This window comes from Alnus glutinosa, chromosome 2 (genome assembly GCF_958979055.1).
Source record: "Alnus glutinosa chromosome 2, dhAlnGlut1.1, whole genome shotgun sequence".
NCBI classification, from domain to species: domain Eukaryota; kingdom Viridiplantae; phylum Streptophyta; class Magnoliopsida; order Fagales; family Betulaceae; genus Alnus; species Alnus glutinosa.
The window spans coordinates 26,434,218-26,452,440 of NC_084887.1; the positions used below are offsets into that span (position 1 = coordinate 26,434,218).

Consider the following 18,223-nt stretch of genomic DNA (forward strand, 5'->3'; position numbering starts at 1 on the left):
TATCGGCATAGAAAGATTTCAAAATAACATTAGAAGGAGTTCTAACATTTCTCATAAAAATATACATATAAAGAAATCTATGTGAGGTCAATTATATAATTTTTCACATGATGACAATAAGAATCATAAGATGACAATAAAAAAGAAAGAAAATATATATATAATTGAAATGGTTCTAAAATTAATTTTAGAGCTTCATGACTCATAGCTGAAATTGAAAACCGATGCTTTGTGTCATTCATTGTCTTGACATGAAAGGTTAATGTATCTGAGTTAATGAAATGAGAAACTGAGTTATTTACTTATTGTGTAATTGTATGACATGCATTAAAACTTTAATTTATAACTTAATTTCAAAGATTTGATTCGGCCCCATTTCAGCTGATTTTCCTATACCATTATTAATATTTCAAGAACGCTGCGGCGGGTTGTTGAATACTAGGCCCGTGTGAAACTGACTCCTCCTCCTTAGTGTTTAAAGGTGTGAATTCAGCCAAAGCTGAGACTGCACCTGCATAAACCTCATTGGGGTGATCGAACTGCTGTTTAAATACCAACGCATTTCGGCGCAACCTCATGGAGTCCCCCATTGAACGGGTTAGTGAAGGTAAATTGGGATGAATCTCTCAATGTGGGAAAAGGGTGGATTGGCCTGAGTGTCCTAGCACGTGATAGTGAAAGCTTTTGTCTGGGGGCATGCAGCGTCACCAAGCAGGAGGCAAGTTGATCCAAAGATAGCGGAGACAATGGCAGCTTTGCATGCTATGATTTTTAGAAAGGAAGTGGATTTCATGGAAGTTATTTTTTAAGGGGATGCAACTCAAGTTGTGAAAGATATAAAGACAATAAATCTCTCTTTCTCAAAAACTGGGCATTTTATCGAAAGTATCCACCAAGAAATGGGCAATTTTCTTTATGTGAATTTTCAAGCAATTCTGTGGAGCCACATGGAGACAAATGAAAACGACGTTAAACTTCATCTCTATGAAGGCGTTCGTCATACTAAATAGTGGCTGCTTTTCATGTAGTTCAATCAAAACAGAACGACTCTTGAAATGTTATGGAATTTTTTGTGGTCAATATTGGATAGTAGAGTCATGATCACGTGAGCCTATTTCATTGTGCCTTGTGGTAGTGTAGTGCACGTATCATTCTCATGTACAGAACCACTAAACGCCCGAGTAAGGAAAATTTGTAGAAACAGACTATAAAAAAAATCTCTACGGAAAATTCAACATTGGCAATTTTATGGAAAACAACTCTAGATATCTCATGATCAAGTACCGACTCATCCTACAGTTAATTTACGCACGAGCATATTGGTGAGTCAATTGATCCTTTAGGGCCAAATTAAACCATGCAGTACCCATCATTCATTAATTCGGTATCAATTGATGACAAAGATGTAATACAATCCATTGAAAGGTTGGTAAATTAAATCAAACAACGTGCATACGTACGTAGCATGTCATTGTCACCTATGAAACTACGACGAATCGATAAGGTCGCCATTATTCATCATGCACTGAAAACTACGTACTATGAAATTCTATTTGACTCTTCTTGGAATAACCTGGGCCTGCACTGGATTCTTCTTCGTAACAACCAAAAACTCCTCCTTCTCCGAGAGATCAACATCATCCACTGCCTTCCACTCGAAATTCCATATCAAATTTGCAACAAAGTACTCCAGAATTAGCGACCCATATTTGTAACCGGGACACATCCTCCTGCCAGCACCGAAGGGCAACATCTTAAACGACGTTACATCACCCACTTATTCTCCATCGGTACCATTATCATTAATATTACTAGTCATCATCCTTTCAGGCCTAAACTCCATAGGATTCTCCTACACTGTTGGATCCCGCCCTATTATTGCCGTCCCGATGAGCACCGTTGTATACGCTAATTAATTCCAAATTTTCTGTTAAGGCAGCTACCAACTTGAATCTGCTAGCTAGTTTGAGGCATTGTATATAATAATAATAATAATAATAATAGTAATAATAATAATAATAATAATAATCAAGATTAGCAAAGATTGCTAGCTAGCTTTGATAATATACTAAGCACTGCACGTACAATGCAAGCATCAAAAGCTAGACGTAAAACATTAAGTTCCAACCTGGTGGCTGAGAATTCCATGAATATTGAAAACTTCAAAGGCTTTGGGTTGCAACAATCACTAAAAAAGTAGCTCGATCATATTTGGAGGAGATCTTCAACGATGATTGCTAAAGATTATTACAAGCATTTCCTCTAATCAAGCTACGTACCTAAAGGAAAGCCTTTATCCATGGGTTGGACCAGGTAGTTTTGACAGCTAGCTGCCACGTACCCGAATAGAACAGTAATCATTTTTTTTTTTTATTACTCTCTCTTCTCACCAGAATAAGTAAGAATTGATTTTAGGTTAATGATTATGTTGGTAATTAAAGTTAAGTTTTGAAATTAAAAACATGTTACATCATGTGACAGACACATAATGTTGTAAGGGGAGTAGGATGATCATCTCCAGTTATTTTCAGTTTTTTACAGTGTAGGGGTTTTTCTGTAAGGGGAGTAGGATCATCTCCGGTTTCTTAATTATAGTGTAAAGGTGTTTTAGTTTAAAAAAAAAAAAAATTGTGAAAGGACAAAAATACTTCTAAATTATAAGGAACTGTGAATTTGAGAGGATCAGTTTCCGTTGTAAGGAAGCTAGAGTAGAGTTCTATTATCGCAAATGTTATGTGGCTTTTAAAATTAGTATTAGATCAAAATTTAATAATGATCGTATCAAATTCAACAGTGATTTTAAAAGTTACATGTCATTTGGGAGGATAAAAAGAGGATTAGAGTTTTGCTGGACAAAAAATATTTTAGATCAAAACAAACGGAGCGTAAGATTTACATTATTTTTTTGAAATGTAATTAAAAGAAAAAGGAAAAAAAATAATTTATTAATTTATAATTTATCATGTAAAATACAATAATCCTAACATATTTTATTAAGGATTTATAATTTGAGTAATGCTACACACACTCCCACTTTTTCACACCCATTTCTCCACACCCTTAGGTGATGGCTGGCTTTTAAAACCACTATTGGATTAAAATCCAATAAAGATCCATATCAAAGCCAATGATGGTTTTAAAAGCCACCTAAGGGTGTGAAGAAATGAGTATATAGAAATGAGAGTGTATAAAACATTACTCTTATAATTTTTATAAAGTTTATTCGGCCCCATTCAGTATAAAAATAGGACAAAAATTTCATACAAATCGGTTTATAGGAAATTTTATACAACCCATATATAAGATTGACATGTGTTTCTTCACTTGTGAGAAACATATTATTTTAGTAGCATGTATTTTTTTAATAGCATTAATAAAAAAACGTATGCTTTTCACATATTTAAAAGATCCATGTTAATCTTATATGTGGATTGTCTGAAATTTCCTACAAACCAGCTCATAAGAAATTTTTGTCCATAAAAATATACATGTAAAAAAATCTATGTCAGGTCAATTAATATATAATTTTTCACATGATGGCAATAAGATGAAAGTAAGAAAGAAAATATATATAATTGAAATGTTTCTAATTAAAATTTTCGAGCTTCATGACTCATAGCTGAAATTGAAAACCGACGCATTGTGTCATTGTCCTGACATGCATAAAAAGTTAATGTATCTGAGTTAATGAAATTAGAAACTAAGTTATTGTGTAATTAATTGTCTGACATTATAACTTTAATTTAATTATAACTTTCAAATATTTGATTCTGCCCCCTTCAGCAGATTTTCCCATACCATATTTTAATATTTCAAGAACGCAGCGGGGGAGCCACGTGAAGACAAATGGGAATGACGTTAAGTCGTTTGGATGCAAGTAGAATTTTTTTTCAACTTGCTACAGTAAAAACCAGAATACTGCCCGTTTTTACACCCGATTTCCACTCTAATTTTTTTTTTTATAAAAAAAGATCTCCAAGTTGTGTGACCCACGTACACCTTGATGATCTGACACACGGAGAAAATGAATTGCATGTACAAAAAAGGGTACAAGTTATCAACGATCTAACCAAAAATAATAATTATTTAAATTAAATAATAATTATTTCATTCATTATTCTACACTAATTTTCATATCTCCAATCATTCCATGTAACTTTTCATACAACCAGTAATTTGCTATCATGATTTTATGTGAAAAAATAATCTCATACAACTCTCACCCAAATATAATTTCAAATACAATTTAAATTTTATTCAATATTCAAATATGTTTTTTTGACTCAAAATTTGCACACAATATAATAATTAAATTCTAATTTTAAAAATTCAAAAACTCAAACATATCATAAACTTGTTCCCTACGAAGGCGTTCGTCAAAGAGCTAGGCTGCTTTTCATGCTGTTCAAAACAGTACGACACTTGAAATGTTGTTATGGGGAATTTTTTTGGTCAATGCATGGAAAGTAGAGTACGTAGTCGATCATCACTCATCAGAAACTGCGTATATGTACAAAGCCACCAAACAGAAACCGACTACAAAAAATATCTCTATGGAAAATTCAACATTGGCAATTTTATAGAAAACAATTCTAGATATCTCATGATCAAGTGACTCATCCTACAGTTTACGCGTGAGCATAATATTGGTGAGTCAATTGATATCCTTTAATTAGGGCCAAACCATGCACCCTCCATTCGGTATCAATTATTGACGAAGATGTAATATATTAATACAATCCAATGAAAGATTGGTAAATTAAATCAAACAACGTGTGTGCATGTGTACGTATGTAGCATGTCATTGTCATCTATGAAACTACGACGACTCCATAAGGTCGTCTTTATTCATCATGCACTGAAAACAATGTAATATGATCTACTTGACTCTTCTCGGGATGACCTGGGCACGCACTGGATTTTTCATAACAACCAAGAACTCCTCCTTCTCCGAGAGATCAACATCATCCACTGCCTTCCACTCGAAATTCCATACCAAATTTGCAACAAAGTACTCCAGAATTAGCGACCCATATTTGTAACCGGGACACATCCTCCTCCCAGCACCGAAGGGCAACATCTTAAACGACGTCACATCACCCACTTCTTCTCCACCATTATCATTACTACTACTAGTCATCATCCTTTCAGGCCTAAACTCCATAGGATTCTCCCACACTGTTGGATCCCGCCCTATTATTGCCGTCCCGATGAGCACCGTTGTATTTTTTGGGATATTGTACCCACTTATTTCCATTTCTTCTGTGTTTGTGTGTGGAACCAAGGAGGTATTTGGAGGGTGAATTCTGAGACATTCTAGGATCACCGCTTTCAAATATGGAATCCTCTGCAAATCCTCCTCCTTAACCTCCTCCGCTCCTTGTTCCACAACTCGACTGATTTCAGCAAAAAGCTTGACTTGAACACGTGGATACTTTACTAAATATGCCATGACCCACTGGAACATCGTTGCGGTTGTGTCAGCGCCTGCGTTGATAAACTCCGAGCTCAAACTCAGTACATCGGCCTCCTCAAGCTTTCCGGCCCCCTCGGAAATTTCCAGATCCAGTAAGGTATCTGTGTATGTTACCAAGTCAACTACTTCTTTGCCGGCCTTCTTCTCTTGCTTCAACTTCTGCCGGGCTTGAATATGAGGCATCAGGATGTCGTATTGACGCCTTAAAAATTCTGTGTACTTTTCCCAACGCTTTCTATACACAAGCTTCCCCAATCTTGGCCAGTTAGCGAACACGCTGAACTCAGAGTAACTGACAAGAAATGTATATTGTATGTGCTCGACTTCTCGAATTGCATCCTCGCCGATGTCTCCGTAAGTCATGAGAATGAACAAGGAAAACACGGCTTGGTGGAGATGCTCAAAGAGACGTACGGCGCCGGCCTCGCCCTCTTGCTTGGAACATTGCTGCTTGAAGCTATTAATCATTGTTTCCATGGATCGCTTGCGGGCGAAAGAGTAAGATTTCAACCCAGCTGGGTGGAGAGCTTCAGACACGAGGTTACGACGAAGGACACGCCATGTAAGGCCATAGGGGGATCCCCCAATATCTTTGCGCTTGTTACTGAGAACATAGCTAACAGGGACGACTGGTGGACGGTTTGCAAAGATGGCACTGTTTTTAACAAGGGCTTTGTGGGCGATGGGGTAGGAGGTGATGAAAACAAGGGGTTTAGAGCCAACGAGTAGGGTGAGAACAGGGCCATACTTTTGGGAGAGGTTAGAGAGGAGGGATCGAAGCTCAATGGTTGATTTGGGAAGTAAATGAAGGTGTCCTATGATGGGAAGAGGGGGGGGTCCTGGTGGGAAGAGGTGGCCTTTTGATTCATTCTTTTTGGAGGAGAAGAGAAGATTGAAGAGGAGTTTTATGAAAAAACATGCAGAGAGAGAGACGAGAATGATCAACCAAGCCTCCATCGATCTCCAAGTATTGTGGGGTGGTGGGTAGTACTGGTGGATGAATGAATGTGTTAACTTGAAGATGGATGCTGCCTAGCTAGCTCATTTATATACAAGAAACCAACAACCATGGCCAACTCTTTAAGACCATGACCATAACATTGATGCAAGTACGTACTAAACAAACAAACATGTGTGAAGAATTTATGAGCCGCCTCTGTCGTCGTTCTCAGTTTGGAAATTGCACGTCTAGATTTTTTGTCTGTCTTTCTCTCTCTTTGACCAGCATCCTCCACCTGACGCCTGAGTGCTTTCCTGCCGCTAATTAACAGAACATTCCTCTGCCACTGGCCCACTAGCATGAGAAATTCAACATTCCATCCCTATTTTACTGGCACTTAGCGGGCCGGGAACGTACGTACTATAGGCCTTCTTTAATTAGCGGGTCAATAAAGGCGTTCCTCATAGACGCTGGTTTTCATCCTGTTCAAGTACGATACGACTCTTGAAATTTACTCGTTGTGGAAATTTTTTGGTGTCTATGGATAGTAGACTAGTCATCAGAAGCTGCGTTCAACTTTTGTGTATAATTTAAACGATCGAGTTCGGAAGATTTGTCCCGGCAACTTTTCTAGAAATTAAGATCCTGCTTTGATACTGTAAAAATAATGGTCCAAATTTAATTTCACTACTTTTAAACCCAACAACATCCATACAATAAACCTAGTCGTCTCTCTTAAGTGGGCCTGGTTTGCTCTCGGGAAATTCATAGCTTCCGAGCATTGTAAGCGAACCAAGAAACTTTAAGGCAAAAATTTATAGAGAGAAGTTTTTCTTTTAGTGTTGTGTCAAAGAAGACTAGAAAAAAACAAAATTCTTTTGTAAAAGTTATGTTTTAATGATAGTTTTTTTTTTAGGTGTATTGAGACTTTGTTTTGGAGTTACCACTATTTTGAACTCCATTTTTTCATGATAGAATTTCTTTCAAGTTGTCTCGGGTCCTAGATGTAGATTTGTTTATATATAGCTGAATTATGTAAATCTTGATGTCTTGTGGGATTAAGCCTATTTTATTATGTTATTTTCTATTTTTTTTGCTATCATAAATATTAATTTATCACAACAACTTGAACAAATAAATCAAGATGCAATTATGTACTTTTAAAAAAAAAAAAGAAAGATGCATGTAACCCTTTTACGTACGTGTTTATCACAACAACGTAACTTGAACAAATAAATCAAGATGCATTTATGTACTTTAAAAAAAAAAAAGAAAAAAAAAGATGCATGTAACCCTTTTACGTACGTGCCAGCATTAATGTGATATCAAGACCTTTAATTTGATGAACATGTATTAGATGGAATTTTTCTCACACAAATCTCCTCTGGGACCCAGGAAACATTTATCTACGAAGAAGACCCGCAGTACTTCAGAACAAGCCCAGCCAAGAGAATAGTCAACAATAGAATGCGGGAAGGTTCCTCTTTCCATAATGGGCTTTGTTACTTACACAACAGGTTGTGCACAACCTACTCACATGGGAGGGTCCCACCAACTCAGGTGGGTCCTACTCATATGAGTAGGTTGTGCACTTGTTGTGCACAATCTGTTGTGTAACAAACATTTTTCTTCCATAATAGGTACTGCATGTAACTGGAACACCAGGCGGTCCAAATATTTGACAACTCAACGATCACTCATTTAGAACTTATCCGCCCACTCACCTCGAGCAACAGTATTCTCACTGTAACGACTCACTTCTAACGGTACATATTGTCTGCTTTTAGCTCTCTTGAACCAGACTTTTCAAGAAGTCATCTATCCTAATACTACGTACTCTCGCAGAAGCACGCTGAACTACGGAGTTCTGATAGCTAAGTTAATGGCCATCACAGTTTTAAAACGAGTTGTGTGTGGTATCAGAGTACGCCGCCGCTGCCACCCTGGTGGCTCCACCCACAATATTGTCCTCTTTGGTATCTTGGGTGACTCAAACCCTCAACCTTAAGACTTTGTTCCTTTCACCCAAACCAATTGGGCTCCAGATGCGTTGTGTCAAGAAGGGTACGTTTATACAAATAAGCACATCCATATTCCCAAGCAATGTGGGACGTTACAATCATCTCCTCTTGGGACCTAGCGTCCTCGCCGACGACTATCATGCGATCACCCCATTCTTGGCATCCCAGCAAGTGTCCACTGGTCACCCTCAAGGACTTGTGCACGGTTTTCCCATCTCAGGCTGGGCAATGACTCTATACCATTTGTAACGACCCACCTCTAACGACACAATATTGTATAGTTTTGATATCTTGGGTGACTTGAACCCTCAAACTCAAGGCTTTGTTCCTTTCACTCAAATCAATTGGGCTCCAAACGCGTTGTGTCACAAAGAGTGCGTTTATACATATAAACAGATCCTCATTCCTAGGCGATGTGAGACATCACACTCCCACGCCCCACTGACCTCCATAACGGCTTGGAGAGAGAGGAGACACCAAGACCCTAGCCACCAAAAACCCTTAGAAGATTCTAGAAGGTTCTATATGCATGTATATATATTAGGCCTAAAAGGTACGCGTTTTACATCATTCTTCACACTTTATCGATAATACTCTCTTAATTAATTACTAGAGAGAGTCCTCCCTTTCACTCTCTACTAACTTGAGCGTCGGAGTGCCTCTCATCCTCCAAGCCTAATGGGCTTAATTATGACATTCTCTACCTCTTTGCAGATGAAGCTCCTTCCTGAAGGGCGACTTAAGGCATTGTTGATTTCATATACCAACATATCATGCATGAACGACCAATTAGTGATTTGAATTTGAATCCTGGTTTGCTTTTATTGTAGATATATAATCCATAGCGGCAGGGTTTCCTCTTCTAATATTCATCTAAATGACATCGATCATCTTAGTTTTCGACAGATTATCAGCGCGCAGCTCGCGATTTAGGAAGGCCAAGGCAAAGGTTTGTGGGCTAAAGTACGGGCCTGACTTTCCAATCTAGACTATAATATTTTAGGAACAGTAGGCGTAATTAACAAGTTAAACATTTAATTAAAGTTAGAAGTAAAAATTCTGCTATAATATATACTATATATGTTAAAGAATTAATTATCCTAAAAGTCCTGAAAGTTTATGTTGATAAAAAATAGTGAATTTAAGTATTTTATTGATATTATAATATGCAGTCAATTATCACGTACCTAATCAGCCGTCACCAACTTGTATACGCTAATCAATTCCAAATTTTCTATCTTTAAGGCTGCGTGCTATCAACTTGAATCTGCTAGTTTGAGGCATGCATTAATTGTAAATTGATACATGCATATCATATTCGTCTGGAGTAATAATCAAGATTAGCAATTTTTTTTTTTTTTTTTGATGAATAAGATTAGCAAAAATTGCTATCTAGCTTTGATAATATAGTACTAAGCACAATGCAATGCAATGCATCAAAAGACGTAAAACATTAACTTTCCAATCTGGTGAGTGGTGGCTGAGAATTCGATCCGTGAATATTGAAAACTTCAAAGGCTTTGGGTTGCAACAATCACTAAAAAAGTAGCTCGATCATATTTGTTATTAATTATGAGGAGGAGATCTTCAACGATGATTGCTAAAGATAATTACAAGCATTTCCTCTAATCAATTAATTAAGCTACCTAAAAGAAAGCCTTTATCCATGGGTTTGACCAGGTGGTTTCGAGAGCTAGCTGCCACCGGAATAGAACGTTAATGATTTTTTTAGTACTCTCTCTCTCTCTCTCTCTCTCTCTCTCTTCTCACCAGAATAAGTAAGAATTGATTTTAGGTTAATGATTATGTTGGTAATTAAAGATAAGTTTTGAAATTAAAAACATGTTATAATCACCATATATACACTACAAAAAATTAAAAATTTGTGGATGGTTTCAAACCGTCCACAAATGGCAAAAAAAAGTATGTAATAAAATCTAGACGGTTTATTCTGGACGGTTTAAAACCGCCTAGAAATATGGGTTGTGAATTCGGGTTCTGGACGGTTTGGGAAAACCGTCGAAAATTAATTCTAAACGGTTTGGGAAAACCGAATTAGTTTTTAGACAGTTTGGGACTAAACCGTCCAAAATTAATAATTTCTATTTTTTTTTTCTTGTCTCAATTCATTTTTGTCAACGGTGTCGGATCTGTCAAACCCACGCACGTACACCGTCGTAGGTTTGACAGAATCAGCCGAATTTGGTTGAAAACCCACTCTCACCAATCACGAGACCCCGTCGTCCTGATCCCACCGACCGTCCAGATCCCGTCCCCCGTCTTCAATTGCCAGCCGGAGAGAGAGAGAGAGAGAGAGAGAGAGAGAGAGAGAGAGTTTAAAAAGAGATAGATGGCTTTTGTTTTAAAAAGAAAAAAACAAGAAAACAAAACCATAAAAAAAAAAAAAAGAAAAAAAAAGAAAAAAAAAAGAAAAAGAAAAAAAGGTTACAAACGGTTTCAATAAAACCATTAAAACCGTCTGTAAGTTATAGATGGTTTCAAAAAAACCGTCTCTAAATTAATTTGAAAATTAATTTTAAGATGATTTTAACCAAATTGTCTGGAAATAATTTATAGACGGTTTTATAAAACCGACTGCAAAACTATAATTCTAGATTTAGAAAAAAAGGACTAGAATCAGCCCTTTTTTGTAGTAAAACCGACTGCAAAACTATAATTCTAGATTTAGAAAAAAAGGACTAGAATCAGCCCGTTTTTGTAGTAAAATCGACTGCAAAACTATAATTCTAGATTTAGAAAAAAAGGACTAGAATTAGCCCTTTTTTGTAGTAAAACCGACTGCAAAACTATAATTCTAGATTTAGAAAAAAAGGACTAGAATCAGCCCGTTTTTGTAGTAAAACCGACTGCAAAACTATAATTCTAGATTTAGAAAAAAGGGACTAGAATCAACCCTTTTTTGTAGTGATATATATATATGGAATAATTGCATCATTAGTCCATGGGGTTAACCTAAATTACGAATCACTCTCTATGGTACAAAAAGTTCATGAAGGGTCATTGTGGAAAACTATAATTACGAATCACTCTCTGAACCTGTTTTGAGATAGATTAGATTAGAAGAAGAAATGGTTAAAAACAAAACAAGCGGCAAGTGAACACCGTTAAAGTATATTAAAAGACGTCACGTATGCATCTCACATATTTTAAGACACTTATCCGGTTTGTAATTAATTTTTGTCCACACACACACACACACACACAACAAAATCACAGAAAATATTTTGTTTGGTAGTGCATTTTTTAAAAATGGTAGTTTGAAAACGTAGAAAAAAATATGTTTTCAAATTGTAGGCAAATGGGTGCGTTTGAAAAAACGTACAATTTTAAAATGTCAAATTACAATTTTATAGGTCAAACCACAATTTTACTAAACGATCAACTGTATTTTTAAAAGTTACATTTTCAAATTACTATTTTTTAAATCACACATTTAAAAACTGGTTTTACAACCAAACTGATTCTAAATGCTGTCAACATGCATTATACCGGTAGCAATAAAATTTAAGTTTACTCAAAAGAAGTTAATATTCTCTAGCTCAAAATCAAGAAACAAAAAAAGGATAGCCATCCTCTCAGCCAATCAATCTTTTGTTAATTTGCGCAACTTTTTCCGGCTGACAGAGTTTAATTATGTCGCTAATTTGTATGCGCATGCAAAGACACAAGAAGGAGCCTCATAATTTTTCCAAGGCAATACCATGCTCTAAAATGTGTTTCACATGTCCTGAAAATACGTACCCTGGCCTCAGCCCTTTCACTTTTAGTAAAAGTGCTAAAAGTGAAAGACCCAAAAAAGCTCCAGAAGACTATAATAGGATGCGTATGTAGTTGTTGATGTTGCAAATATTCATGTCTGCGTCTAGACCCCTATATTATGGAGGTAAAATAAAATCATCCCATGTATAAGTGGATGAAATTTTGCAAACTAGCCATTAATGTAGCCAAGAACATCCTCCATGCTATCTTCCAAATAAGAAGTTTTTAATTTTTTGAATTTCTCCGTGGGAAAGAAAATGGAAGTTAATTGGCGCAGAAAATTGTAAATACCAAATGCTTGTTCCTAAAGCATGGGTGAAAAGTGGGTAAGATCCCAAGGCGAGAATCAAATCAAAGCAACAAACAAATCAAAGCAACGTTCACCCTTCCTCATTTTAATTACTTTTGGCGCCGATTTCTTAGCGCGATCCAAGGACGGCGATCGAGTCAAGCCCCGCCATTCCCGCCGCTCCTTTTTACACATTTTGACAACTAAAGAAAAAAAGGTTGCGTTATTTTTGCAGTTATTTCGGTTGTGGTTTGTTGATTAGATTAGAGAGGCATTTTGTGCCTAAGTGGTCGGGCATAAACCAAACACACGAGGAGGCATATGCAGGAATATTGGTGCACGACTAACTTTACTGAGTGGCCTAGTGGTTAATTAAGACTTGCGAGTTTTTTAAAAAATTATCTTTTAAGGTTTTGAGTTAGAGATTTACTAGGTGTTACTTTTTTTTTGGGACCAGTCACTCGGGCATAGTCTAAATTTTAAGGCTTCAGTTTTAAAGTGGCGTTGGAGATAGGACTGGGGATTAGTTCGCGAATCCTAATTGAGTCTCTACGCTCGATAATTGTCCAGTCATAAAATAACTTGAGTACTGTTCAACTATAAGTGAACTAATTATGATACCTTGATAAAAAAACAAAGAATAGTACATGACTGATTAGATGTGTGTGTCTTGCAAATAATGAGCTTTAATGGTCCTACAACAATCAATGGCGATGATCCAAATGCATATCAATCTAATCTTAATTAATGGTATTTTGGATCGCCAACATTATTATAATTAATTTTTGTGTTCTTCAGAGATATTAAAAGGATGTAAAACACTTGCTAAACAACATTGGTAGTGCATGTACGTAGAGTTAAAATTAGAAAATTAAAGACATTAAATCCATTGTATTGCTTAATTTTCTTTTGTAAATGGTAATTTGATAAGAGGACCTAATCTAATCTGTTTAATTCTGTCCTTTTGATCAATTGAGTTTCCTACATCATGATTCGTGATATGGACTATTGTGCTTAAAGTCATGATTTATAAAATAAAGTAATAATAATAATAATAATAATAAAAGAAACCAATTAAGGTCTATGGCCAAACACGTTGTACCATTATAACTGGAGCGGCATGTGGGGTTTGTCTACTGAGATTTGACCAAAACCATAGAACATATATAACAAAACCCTAATTTGAAAGTATCAGTTAAATAATTAAGGACATATACAGTGTTTTGGACATCCACTTCCTATATAAAGGCATGCGAGTGTTAAATCAAAGTTAAAACAAATCATATTGGTGCATGCTTTAGCAAATACCAATGACAATGATAAGGGGAGCTTTCTTCTGCCTCTTGTTTTTCTCATCTTTCTTTGTTTTGGGCACTGTTCAAGCCAATCCCAACTACAGAGATGCCTTAGCAAAGTCCGTACTGTTCTTTCAAGGCCAGAGGTCCGGGAGGCTCCCTATGTCCCAACAAATTACTTGGAGGTCCAACTCTGGCCTATCCGATGGTCGGCTTGCCAACGTATGTGTCTTTTTCATTGTCACTGCACTTTGGTGTTTTTTGTCATGTTAGTACTGCTGAGAACATTTGATCTCATATTTTGCTTGACTTCTACAGGTGGATTTAACCGGAGGTTACTACGATGCCGGAGACAACGTGAAATTCAATTTTCCGATGGCCTACACCACCACCATGCTATCATGGGGCGCACTGGAATATGGAAAGCGAATGGGCGTCACCCAATTACAAAGTACAAGGACTGCAATACGATGGGCGACTGACTACCTCTTAAAGTGTGCCACTGCCACGCCTGGTAAGCTCTACGTTGGTGTGGGTGATCCCAACGTAGATCACAAGTGTTGGGAAAGGCCTGAGGACATGAGCACAGTCCGAACCGTGTATTCGGTCTCTTCTAGCAACCCTGGCTCCGACGTAGCCGCCGAAACCGCTGCTGCTTTAGCCGCTGCTTCCATAGTTTTTAGAATTGTTGATCCTAAGTACTCAAGGTTGCTATTGAAGACGGCCAAAAATGTTATGCAATTTGCAATGCAATATCGAGGCGCTTATAGTGATTCTCTCGGCTCTGCGGTTTGCCCATTTTATTGTTCATATTCTGGATATAAGGTAAAAAAAATAATAATAATAAAAAAAAAACGAACGGTTTCTTTAGAGCTTAAAATGTTGCGTTTGTTTTGACATAAAATATTTTTTCATAATAGTTTTTTTTTTTTATTTTTTTTTAAAAAAAATCTAATATTTGATTGAAATATAAAAATGATTCAAAAGATATTTGTCATGTTTGACTCACATTAAATGTTATCATCCCATTAATTTAAGTGAGCGGAAGTCATTTACCATAATCTTTTTTACTAGCTAGGACACTCTTTTCTAGATTAACTTGCATTTTTTAATTGAACCAAAGATTGAAAAATATTAAATTTAATTTATTCTATATTATTCTTATTGATTTTCTTTTTCTTTTTTTTTCTTGTAAAATTTTCAGGATGAACTGCTGTGGGGAGCTGCATGGCTTCTATGGGCGACCAAGGATGTTTCTTACTTGAATTTCTTAAAATCACTGGGAGCTAACGATGGAACAGACATCTTCAGCTGGGACAACAAATTTGCTGGTGCTCATGTTCTCCTATCAAGGGTAAAAAGAGCCTATATCTATTTAGAAAAATTAAAGAAACTTTATTGACAATATGTTAACAATTAACTAATTATCAAGTTAATTATTATTATTATTTAAAAAAAAAAAAAAAAAAAAACTCCCAATACTAATTAATGACATGCTGGTTTCCTTAATGCAGCAAGCCTTGCTTGGCAATGACAAGAACTTTGATCCATTCAAACAAGAAGCTGAAGATTTCATGTGCCGGATTTTGCCCAACTCTCCCTACACAACTACACAATATACACAAGGTAATTAATTAAAGTCAGCCATTACCAAATTTCATCAGAATTTCATGGGCTTTTATTTAAGTTATAATAAATTTTGGTTATATTAATTACTAACCAATTATAATTCCTTTGAAATTAACGAAGGCGGGCTCATGTACAAGCTACCTGAAAGCAACCTTCAGTATGTTACATCCATAACATTCTTGCTAACAACCTATTCCAAGTACATGTCCGCTACGAAACACACATTTAACTGTGGAAGTCTTTTGGTCACTTCCAGTTCACTAAAAGCCCTTGCAAAGAAACAGGTAATTAATTAAGTCATCAAAGATGTTATGTTTAATTATCATCACTATTCGTCTTCTTTTCATTTAATTTTGCCTCTAATTAACTTGTGGAAATTACAGGTTGATTATATATTAGGAGAGAACCCACTGAAAATGTCATATATGGTAGGCTATGGGCCGTATTTTCCAAAGAGAATTCACCACAGAGGATCATCCATGCCCTCCTTGGCAACTCACCCACAAACCATAGCTTGTGACGGTGGTTTCCAACCCTTCTTTTATTCATCCAACCCCAATCCCAACACGTTGACAGGCGCCATTGTTGGGGGTCCAAACCAGAACGATGGCTTCCCAGATGATCGGGGTGACTACAGTCATTCAGAACCTGCCACCTATATAAATGCTGCCATTGTTGGACCTTTAGCATACTTTGCTGGGAGCTACTCTACTTGATGAAGGAGTTCAATGTGTATATATTCTAGTTCTCCCCCAAAAACCAACCATGCACCACCAAGAAATAGGTGGACTATGTGATTGTGTTAGTTTGATTTTTTTTTTTTCTTCCAATTTATATATAAAATTATGTGATCAAATGATCGATCTTATATATGAACAATTCACACGTCTCAAAAAATAGATATGGTGGCAAAGACAATATATATAACAGAAACAAATTAATTAACTGAATTACCTAACATTTATAGGACAAGCCCAAATTTTTCTGTTAAGGCTCTACTACGTACGTACCAACTTGAATCTGCGCGCTAGTTTCAGGCATTGTAAATTGCTCCATATCATATTCATTTGGAGTAATAATCAAGCTTAATTAGCAAGTATTATTGCAAGCTAGCTTAATTTGATAATATACTAATTAATTAAGCACAATGCAATGCATCAAAAGACGTAAACATTAATTAAATTCCAATCTCTCGTGGCTGAGGATTCTGTGGATATTGAAAACTTATAAGGCTTTGGGTTGCAACAATCACTAAAAAAGCAGGTCATATTTGTCATTATGAGGATGAGATCTTCAACGCTGATTGCTGAAGACAATAATATTTACAAGCATTTCCTCGAATCAAGCTACCTAAAAGCCTCTATCCATGGGATTGACCAGATTGTTTTGTGTGCTGCTGCCCCTGGAATAGACCGAATTGTACGTAATGGTTTTTTTTTTATTACCATCCTTTTTCTTTTTTTTTTTCTCTTTCTTTTTCTTTTTTCTCATCTGAGAATCGGCTAGAGTTGAATTTAGGTAAATGGTTATGTTGGAAATGTTAAATTTTGAAATTTAAAACATATCGGAGAATAAGTTGGTCGGACACTGTACTTCACATCAACAAATTCTGCAATAAGAAAAAACAAATATGGGTGACTTCGTCAAATATACCGATGAAAGAACACTCTGATGTTTAAAATAGTATCTCTTTTCAGCATAAGTCCTATCATGTGTCCCCATTTTATTGGGCAATGCTATGACTGGATGTGGTATTTAGTCACTAATCCCGACTTAGGCATGTGAAGTGATTGAAGCGATGTTGTCATATGACAATGTCAAGTTATGCAAATTTCGTGCAAGTACCAAAGTGTTGTGCTATTTGATATTCTGTGGAGAATATCAAATAAATCCTCTCTTTCTTTTTTTTTTTTATATATTTTTTTTTGAAGAGTTACTTCTATCTTCTAAATGCATGCGGTAAACATGTTACCCGGCCATAACAATCAAAGTTAAGTTTAATTCCTCAAGAAGTTGAAATATTTCGTAGCTCAAAAGCAAAAAGAAAGGAAAGAAAAGGGCAGGCCATCCTCTCATCAGCCTATCAATCTTTTGTTAATTTGCGCAACCTTTTCCGGCTGATTGAGTTGAATTATGTCGCATGCAAAGACACACCAATTAAGGAGCCTCATAATTTATCCAAGGAAAGCCTATGCTCTCAAATGTGTCTCACATGCATGCATGTCTAAAGTGTGATAGTAAAAGCCTAAAAGTGAGCTTAGAAAAAAATAAAAATAAATAAAAAGGACTAAAAATGCCAAAAGCCAAAAATAGAATCCGTATTCTATAGGAGTCGGACAGTACTGAGTCAAGGCGCGCCATTTCCACCGCCCCTTTTTAGCTTTAATTTACACCACATTTTGAAAAAACAAAAAGAAGTTAATTGCGTTATTTTTGCAGTTATTTCGTTTATGGTTTGTTGAGTAGTCACCCATTAATTAATCAGAGACTTTGTTTTTCAAATGGATTAGAGAGGCATGCATTAATTAATTTGTACCTTAGTGGTCGGGCATAATTAAACCAAACACACGACACCAGGAAGCTTTGATGCAAGAGTAGTGCACGACTGAATCCATGTGTGTCTTGCAAATAATTGATGAGCTTTAATGGTCCTACAACGACATTGACGATGACACGATTTAAGATTAGGCTTAACAGGCTAATGGGAAGGTAGAATATTAATGCAGAAATTAAGTAATTAAACGAACACGTAGAAATTTATCTAAAGATCGAGCATATATAAGCTTAAAACTG

At 36.2% G+C, this 18,223-nt stretch overlaps 2 protein-coding genes across 2 annotated transcripts; one reads left to right on the top strand and one right to left on the bottom strand.

Moving 5' to 3' along the window:
- Positions 1 to 4,550: 4,550 nt before the first annotated feature.
- Positions 4,551 to 6,494, bottom strand: LOC133862042 (cytochrome P450 89A2-like). The gene has a single exon (XM_062297891.1). The coding sequence runs from the start codon at positions 6,431 to 6,433 to the stop codon at positions 4,880 to 4,882; it is 1,554 nt and encodes a 517-aa protein (XP_062153875.1). The 5' UTR covers positions 6,434 to 6,494; the 3' UTR covers positions 4,551 to 4,879.
- Positions 6,495 to 13,793: 7,299 nt separating this feature from the next.
- On the top strand, positions 13,794 to 16,273 carry LOC133859345 (endoglucanase 9-like). Its single transcript, XM_062294728.1, has 6 exons — positions 13,794 to 14,023; positions 14,120 to 14,626; positions 15,006 to 15,155; positions 15,316 to 15,427; positions 15,551 to 15,714; positions 15,814 to 16,273. The coding sequence occupies exons 1-6, from the start codon at positions 13,817 to 13,819 to the stop codon at positions 16,144 to 16,146; spliced, it is 1,473 nt and encodes a 490-aa protein (XP_062150712.1). The 5' UTR covers positions 13,794 to 13,816; the 3' UTR covers positions 16,147 to 16,273.
- Positions 16,274 to 18,223: the final 1,950 nt, after the last annotated feature.

Excerpts from the sequence above, each read along its gene's own strand:
- LOC133862042 (XM_062297891.1), bottom strand. The coding sequence starts at position 6,433 with ATGGAGGCTTGGTTGATCATTCTCGTCTCTCTCTCTGCATGTTTTTTC.
- LOC133859345 (XM_062294728.1), top strand. The coding sequence starts at position 13,817 with ATGACAATGATAAGGGGAGCTTTCTTCTGCCTCTTGTTTTTCTCATCT. Across the intron at positions 15,428-15,550 it reads AACTACACAATATACACAAG|GCGGGCTCATGTACAAGCTA; the intron begins GTAATTAATTAA and ends AAATTAACGAAG. Across the intron at positions 15,715-15,813 it reads AAGCCCTTGCAAAGAAACAG|GTTGATTATATATTAGGAGA; the intron begins GTAATTAATTAA and ends TGGAAATTACAG.